This window comes from Pithys albifrons, chromosome 23, assembly GCF_047495875.1.
Source record: "Pithys albifrons albifrons isolate INPA30051 chromosome 23, PitAlb_v1, whole genome shotgun sequence".
Classification (NCBI taxonomy): Eukaryota; Metazoa; Chordata; class Aves; order Passeriformes; family Thamnophilidae; genus Pithys; species Pithys albifrons.
Window position 1 is genome coordinate 2412110 of NC_092480.1, and position 8113 is coordinate 2420222.

Here is an 8113-nt window from a genome sequence, read left to right on the forward strand (position 1 = left end):
CAGGCCATCATAGAATTGTTAAGGTTTAAAAAAACCACTGAGATCATTGCATCCAACTGTTAACCCAGCACTGCCAAGGCCGCCACTAAAACTTGTCCCCAAGTGCAACACCCACATGTTTTTTGAACTCTTACAGGGCTGGTGACTCCAACACTGCCCTGGGCACTTGAGCCAGTGCTGGACAGCTCTGTGAAGAAATTTTCCCTAAAATCTAATCCAAACCTCCCCTAGAGCAACTTGAAGCCATTTCCTCTCATCCTGTCCCTTGTTCCCTGGGAGCAGAGCCCGACGCCCACCTGGCTCCACCCTCCTGTCAGGGAGTTGCAGAGAGCGATAAGGTCCTCCCTGAACCTCTTGAGCATCCCCAGCTCTCTCAGCCGGTCCTCATCAGACTTGTGCCGCAGACCCTTCTTTGGATACGCTCCAGCACCACAGTGTCCTTCTTGTGAGGTGCCCAAATCCAACCCCAGGATTCGGGGTGCAGGGCAGACCGTCACTGCGCTGCTCCAGGGAGCGCACCCCGAGCCCCCGGGCAGGCGGATGCGCGGGGCGGTGGAATGCGGGGGGATGCGCGGGGGGATGCGGAGGAGGGCGGAGGAAGGCTCAGCGCAGCCCCGCCCGGCGCGGCCCCGCCCGGCTCCGTTCGCCCTCCGCGGGGGCGACCAGAGCCGGGCGCTGCGGGCAGCAGGGACCGCTCCGCACCGCACCGCCCCGCACCTCCCCGCACCGCGCCGCAGCCATGGCCCCGGGCTCGCCCGCCGCTCGCCACCGCGCCGCGCCGCGCCTGTTGGCCGCACTCCTGGGTAAGGGGCGCGGGGGGCTGCGGGGACCCGCTCCACGCCCCGGGTACCGCCCGCGTCCTGCCCCGCTCCCCCGGCTCTCCGGCGGGGACCTTGTCCCGGGGACCCGAGGCGGGGGAACCCCCGCTCCGCGCTCGGCCCCCGCATCCCGCCCGCCGCGCCCGGGGATGCCGCCCGCGGGCGCTAACGCCGCTCTCCGCTCTGCAGACGGACAGTCCGGGGATAAGTCACTTGGTCAAGGTGACTTGGCAGCCGAGCCCGAGCTCCGAAGTCCCGGCTCCGGCCCCTGCCCTGCCCGCACCAGCGCTCCCGTGGCCGGCGCTTCTCCTGCGAGCACTGCGGCTGTACCCCGCTTTGCCCCGCTCCTGCGCTGCCCGGCGAGCGGGGACCGCGCTGCCCGCCCGCCCGTGACCGGGGGATGGCCGTGGGGAGGCCATGCACTGCTTCAGCGCCAGCACGCCCGCCGACAGGTCATTGTCTTACAGTTCATTTTGTACAACAACCATTCGCATGCGCTTGTCCCCGGCGCCGGGACGGACCCCGCGTTGCAGGGGCCGCTGCTTGGAGCATGATGCCCAGCCCTGTGCCCGGGGATGCCCGAGATTCCCCTGCCACAGGGTGCAGGGAGGTGCTCGCAGCCGTCCCCTCCCCACTGCTCACCTGGGGCTGGTTCCAGCCGCCTGCATCAGCCTCACGCACCCGCTGCACTCCTGCTCCCGTGGGTCATCCTCGTGTCAGCTTGGAAAAAAGGGCTGGATGTGCAGCCCTTGCTACCGGGAAACTCCCTTGGGAGGCGTTTTAGAGGGCATAGTTCTTAAGTTTAAGGGAGCTGGAGACACAAAAAGGCATGTAAGTACCTGACTCCCTGCAGTATTTGGGTGCCAGCACCTGGTTGAAGATGCTTTCAGCATGGGGCTGGCAGTGGGGTGGTAGGAGAGGCTTGAAGATGCTGGAGACCACTTAGGGCGGGGGACGTTGGAGGTGTGACCCTCATCCCACAGGTCACTCAGGTGGGCTGGGAACTAGAAAGGGAGGTGGGAAGAGGGATGCTGGGCAGGTCTGTGTGTGTGTGCATTTCGGGAATGCCATGCTCCCCAGAGAGTGGCAGTGAGATCCTGGCTGCACCAGGGAGCCAGGGCACAGCTTCTTCCATTGGTGCCCACAAGAAGGGTTAGGGCCATGTGTCCTGTCCCAGAGCACATCATAGCTGGGCTCCAGCCACCCTGGGAGCTCTTCCCTTGAACCCTGCTGGAGAAGAGCCTGGCCAGCCTGCCAGATACGGCTTTCAGCCTGTGCCAGGAGGTCTTGCTGGCTGTTCTGCACAGTGAAAGTTTTTACAGAGCAGCTTTCCCAGAGATGGTGGTTCTGGTTGAGCACATCGCTCAGTGGCAGTGGGACCCCTCATTAGTGGGGCTGAGCAAAAGAGCAGGTAGCCAAGGCTCTTACAGCAGCAGGAGTGGCTGTTCCCTACTTCCCTTTGGCTGTCTCTTAGGGAATGCTGGTGCCTGCAGGCATGGAGGCAGTCTGGAGCCCCCGGTGGGGCTGGCCCCGTGCACTGAAGGTTGGGGCTCTGGTGGTGCAAAGTGCACCAGCTTTGGGCATATGGAAAAGTAATGCTGACAGCTGGTGTGTGGCAGGTTCAGCCAGTGATCTCCCGGCGTGTTTTCCTCTGTGCTTTATTTAGTGGTCACATATCAATTTTGTCTTCCTGGATACCACAGCGTGACAGGAACAAGGTCAGCCTTGATTTACCCCACACTTCGATTCAGATTATGTTCATGACATTCTAACAGTGGCAGACAGGATTAAAAGTGTTACAAGCTGCAAGGAATCATCTTTCCTGTAAGTAAGTGTCTGCTTGCAACACCTCGCCTGCTCAGACATACCTGCAGAGCCAGGCATCCCTCTGCCAGCTCCTACTCCAGGTAGCAGCATGATTCCCCTGGGACATTCCTGCTGTGAAGTCCCCTCTGTAGCCTGGGGCTGGTCTTTGAGCCTGGCAGCTGCAGGAGATTCCATCTGGTGGGGAACCACTCCCTGTCATTAGCTACGGCCTCTCGAGCAAAACAGAGTGCTCCTGTATAAAGTTAAATAACTCTTTCCCTGCAGTGCTTGCAATGCAGCACTGCAGCAGGGCCCGGAGCCCAGGATGCAGGGCTCTCGGGCTTGGCTCCGGCTGCGACGTGCCTGGGGAGTTGTTAGCACCGGCATGTGTGGGAGAATAAATCAGCAGCTGAGGCGGCTGCAGAGAGATGCGAATCTGAGGCTGAGGGCGGTGTGTCCGAGTTAAGGTGTTGGAGGAGCTGGGGATCGGCTCATAGCTGTGGGAAGAGCTGTGTCCCCTGGCTTTAGTGTCAGAGCACCCAGGAAAAGCTCTGCAGGGGTGGATGAGGTCTAGGAAAGGGGAGGACAGTGCTTTGCTAGGTTGTGTCACATCTTGCCCATGCCACATCATACAAACGGGACAGTGTGGTGGGGATGAGGAGTGGGGCTGCTCCTCTGACCAGGAGCATTTCTGTGCCCCAAGAAGTATTCCTGTGCCCCCGGAAGGGATCTGTGTGGACAGTGGCTGGTGCACAGGGGTGAAATGCCAGTCCCTGTGTGGCACCCCGAGAGCTTTCAGTGCAGCTGTGCTTGTACCTGCTCCTCGATGCCTTTCTCCTAGCTCATGGGGAGGCGAGGAGCAGGAGAGCTGCATTCTCCAGTTTGAAGGTCATCTGCCGTCTCCAGAGGGAGCTGAGGCCCTCAGCTCCCAGGAGTGAGGGTGCTGCTCTGGAGGGTCACCCGGAGCTGTGAGGAGCTGCACTGGCTGTGAGGGGGACGGCGGGTGGCAGGCGGCCAGGACAGCGACACTAATTACTGTTCCAGCTCCTTCATGAAGAACAGAGCTCTGCTTTGCTTTGGCTTTCTTTCTCCCCCTTTAAGGTTTAGCTGAAGGCCTGTGGATAACATGCAAATCAGGCCTTTCATTTGTGCGCTTCACTCGTGGTGATATTATGGTTCCCTTTCAACCCGTGCTGCCCCTGTGGGTGCCAGCCAGTCCCAGTTCCTCCAGGAGCAGGTCCCCTCTCTCACTGATCCACACTGGTGCTGGGGACATGCACTTTTGCTCCTGCCATACCAGCCTGCCATGCTGAAGGGATGAGGGGTGACAAACCCATGTCCTCATTTCTCCTCCCCTCCTCCCTGCCAGGTTTGCACATCTTCGCCATTGCCTTCGCCTTGGAGGTGTCTGTGGGGAAGACCAACACTGTGATGGCTCTGAATAACTCCAATGTCCTGCTGCCCTGCACCTTCACTACCTGCATGGGCTTCCAGGACCTGGTCTTCACATGGTATTTCAACTCGACAGAGATGGTGGGTGGCTCTCCTGGCTTTGCCTCTGCTTTTGTGGCAGGACCTTTTCTGCTTCCCCAGTGCAGACCAGCACTGCAGTTCTCACAGTTGTGTGGGATGCCCATCTCTCTGAGTGTCACCAGCTCTGGGTGGGACAAGGCTGTGCAAACAGGGTGACTCAAATACCCCAGCACATCTGTGCTTTTGGCACAAAGCTGTTCTAGATTTGCCGCTGCCCACAGGCTCATTTATTTTCATAAAATGGTTGTTCAGGTGCAAGTCTGGAGTTTGGGCAAAATGGGGTTAATTTTCTCCTCCTTCACTTGTTCTGTAGTAGTAAAGCTTCTGTATAGATTTGCATCCTGCTGGGAATATTCCACTCCTCAACTACTTAGCAGAAGGGCTGGTTTGGAGCTGGTCTGGCCAGCAAAAGGGCTCTCTCTGGCAGGGTTTCTCCTATGTTTTACCTGGTCTGTACTGTCACTGCAGGGCGGGCCAGATTAATCAGATTAATCTGCTGCTTCCCTTTGGAATGTGCATTGGGTCCTCCTCCATGGCTTTAAGGGGGTGTACTGGGACAGTGAGTGTCTGTGTGTGCAGACCTGAGGCAAGGCACTGTCAGGAGAACTCCAGGCTTCCTCTCATGTGGGAACGCTGGGAGCCCAGCTGACCCCACACCCTGCACCCCTGCAGATTTACCAAGGCAAGATAAAGAACACGGCCACAGAGCCCACCTTCGTGACAGGCAACCCGCGGGTCGAATTTGTTGGCTCCACAACCAAGAAGGACTACAACATCTCCATCGTGCTGAACAACGTGGAGTTCAGCGATGCTGGGAAATACACCTGCCACGTCAAGAACCCCAAGGAGAGGAACGCACAGCACAATGCCACCATCTTCCTCACCGTGGTCCACAAGAGTGAGTGCTGGCCAGGACTCCCCTGAGTAGCAATGGGGTGGCGGAGATGCCAAGCCATGCTGGCACCTGCCTTGATTCACTCTTATGGTGATGCATGGGGTGTCCTGCAGGTGGTTGGTTGGCATTCCTGAAGGGCAAGGCTCATGGTTGAAGGGATAGCTGCTTTTTGGGGTGGGATGTGCATCTGGGAGCTCCCTGCTCCCCTCCTGAGCCCCCTCAGCACCTTCTCTCCTGCAGTGGTGGAGACAGACAACACTGTGACGCTCATCATCGTGGGCGTTGTAGGGGGGCTCATCGGCCTCCTCATCCTCTTCATGCTCATCAAGAGGGTTGTCCTGTTCATCATCAAGAAGATCCAGGATGGGAAGTGAGTGTGGGGGTGCTGCTGTGGACAGGGCTCCCCGGGGCCAGGGCCGTGGTGCGAGGGGTCAGGAGGGGCTGGGGGCTGTCAGCTGGCCATGTGCTCTCCCGCAGGAAGGAGTGTCTGGTGAGCTCGTCAGGGAATGACAACACTGAGAATGGTCTGGCCGGCTCCAAGGCGGAACAAAAAGCACCACCAAAGGCATGAAGCAGCAGCATCCCGAGCCCAGCTCACCCTTCAGTGGGAGCCTGGGCAGGGGACGAGCCTTCCCCTTTTGTTTTCTTTCCGAACTGCCAACGCTTGAGACATGTTTCTATTACACACGTGCCTGCAACCTGCACTGCTTCTCGGAGAAGGCTTCAGCTGCCACGGGGACTGGGAGCTTCTCGCGCACTCAGACTGGGAGGCTGCTGGGGCAGAGGGAGCTGCCTGCTCTGCTCTGAGTGAAGGCAAGAGGGTGCCGGGCAGGCAAGGAAGGGCTCGGGGGCTGGGAGTGCCCTGGTGTGCAGCCAGGTGGGTACTGTGCCTGGGGGTGCCAGGTGGTGGGCGACCAGGGGTCCCAGTGTTCCTGGAGAGCAGAGGCTGTGAGGAGTGTGGGGTGGCTTGCTGGATGCTGGGGTGGTTGGAAGCTGCCTGCTTCATCCAGAAGGTTTCTGGAGCAGAGCAAGGATGCACAGAGCTGGCCATTAGAGACAGAGTCTCCTGCTGCTGCATCTCCCGTGAGTCAAGCACAGAATGGGAAGAAACAGGGCTGCTGTGATGGGGCTTGGCTTCAGCTCCCCTGTTAAGCATTGGATAACCAAATCAGTGAGAGGCCCCTTGCTGTGCCTCAGTTCCTCCCACAGCAGGGCTGGGGAGATCAGCAGCTGGGCCTGGCTGTGTCATGTTTCACACTGGCTTTGCCCGTGTGGAGGGCCAACCCTGGGGACAGCAGGGGCTTCTCCCCAGGCAGCCACCCTGGGAGCCCTCCCTTGGTTTGTGCTGTCCCCCTCCCCTCTTTCTGAAGCTTGGCACTCAGAGCAGTGGTGCTTTTGATGCTGATGCCAAGGCTGAACTCGTTAGATGGATATTTTTATATTAGGCTCCAATGGGAAAGCAGCCGATTGTGTTGCCCTTTCACCAAAGGAAAACTGTGGCATCCATCTGCCATGCAGGGAGGGAGCACAGTCTGGCAAGGGGGGCCAGGCCAGGGCTGTGCCACTGGCCTACTGGGCAACCTTGGGCAAGTTGCTCTGCCTCTCCATGCCTCAGTTTCCCCATCTATAAAATGGGGATAATAATACTGCCCTTCCTCACGTGGTGATCGTGAGGCTTCCGTGGCTAATGCTTGTGAAGTGCTTTGAGATCCTGGGATAAGGGGTGCCACTAAAAGCCAGAGGGTCTTTGTGAGTGGACTCAGGCAACCCAAGGATGGAAGACATTAAGTGAATGAGCTGATTCTACAACTGAGGCTGACAATGTCCTTTACAATGTGCTTTGTTCCCTATTTCTCCTATTTGTGGGTGTCTGACAGTGAAGCCCCTCTCTAATTTGGGAATCACAGCTGAGCCCTGACTTGCTTGGCTGTGGGGCCTTGTGCTCTAGCAGAGGTGCTGGAGTGGAAGGTAGGTGAGCAAGGAAAGGATGGGTGCTACCTTCTCTGGAGATGGTGACATGGAAGGCAGCTTGGAGTACAGCAGGCTGACCACACCAGGCTGGGCTCAGTGGCACCCACTGGATCAGGGCCATGTACTGGGACATGGGACAGACACTGGCACCTGGCACCGGGCAGGTTGCCTCGGCTGCTGGTCAGACATGCAAGTGGGAGTTGGGATCCTGGTCTGCTCTCTGGGGGTTGTGGGACCCTCAGGCACATCACTTCTTTGTGCTTCAGTTTCCCCATCCGTAAAGTGGGGACAGTAAGTCTGAGCTACCTCACGGGAGGTGTGGGGTGCTCTGCATGGCTTTGCCAAGGTCCCGGGGCAGGAGTCCCTCTGATGCCTGGCGTTGTGACGGGCCATTGCCACGTGTGAACACGCAGGAGGAGGTGTGAGACCTCCCAGTCACCCTGAGAGACCCCCGGCCTGTCCTTGGAGGAGCCCTCCTGTGGGAGAGGACAGTGAGGGGAGGGAGGGAGTTTTTTTAAAGAACTATTTTTAGCTGTCCTAACCTGTTGGCCTTTTCTCGTCGGCGTGTGGGCGCAGTTCCACTTCCCGCCGGATATGCAATGCTGCACTATGCATGGATTACTCCTCTGGCTCGATGGAAGAGGTCCACATAAGCAGTTTTTTGGAACGTAACTCTATATGCACACAGGTGCTGCACGCAGAGCGGGGGCCCCAGGGGAGCGGGCTGCCCTTGGGGGTTTGTGCCAGCACTGGTGGGGTCTCTGCTGCCCCTTGGGCTTTGGGGGGTCTGCAGAGGCTTTCCAGGGCACACCTGGGGTGTGTGCAGCCACAGACATGTATGTGTACAAGCATATGTAAATCTGTGGGGGAGACACCTGCGTGTAAGCACAGGATGTGTGCGCGACAGGCTCTGTGACGACTTACAGCACATTTTTGCACTGTAGAGGTTTAGTTAGCTTTGCCTTGAATGAAATAAAGTTTATGTTTACTAGAGAAACTCACTGTGGTTTGGGTTGCTGTGGGTGTCTGTTTAGGTCTGTGAAGGGGGGACAAAGAGTTCAGAGGCTGCATGAAAAAACAAATCCTTTCC

General features: G+C 58.3%; 1 protein-coding gene across 1 annotated transcript; it reads left to right on the plus strand.

The window, feature by feature from the left end:
- Positions 1-639: 639 nt before the first annotated feature.
- On the plus strand, positions 640-8014 carry SCN4B (sodium voltage-gated channel beta subunit 4). Its single transcript, XM_071576189.1, has 5 exons — positions 640-803; positions 3994-4157; positions 4830-5055; positions 5293-5422; positions 5530-8014. The coding sequence occupies exons 1-5, from the start codon at positions 740-742 to the stop codon at positions 5621-5623; spliced, it is 678 nt and encodes a 225-aa protein (XP_071432290.1). The 5' UTR covers positions 640-739; the 3' UTR covers positions 5624-8014.
- The last annotated feature ends 99 nt before the right edge of the window (positions 8015-8113 follow it).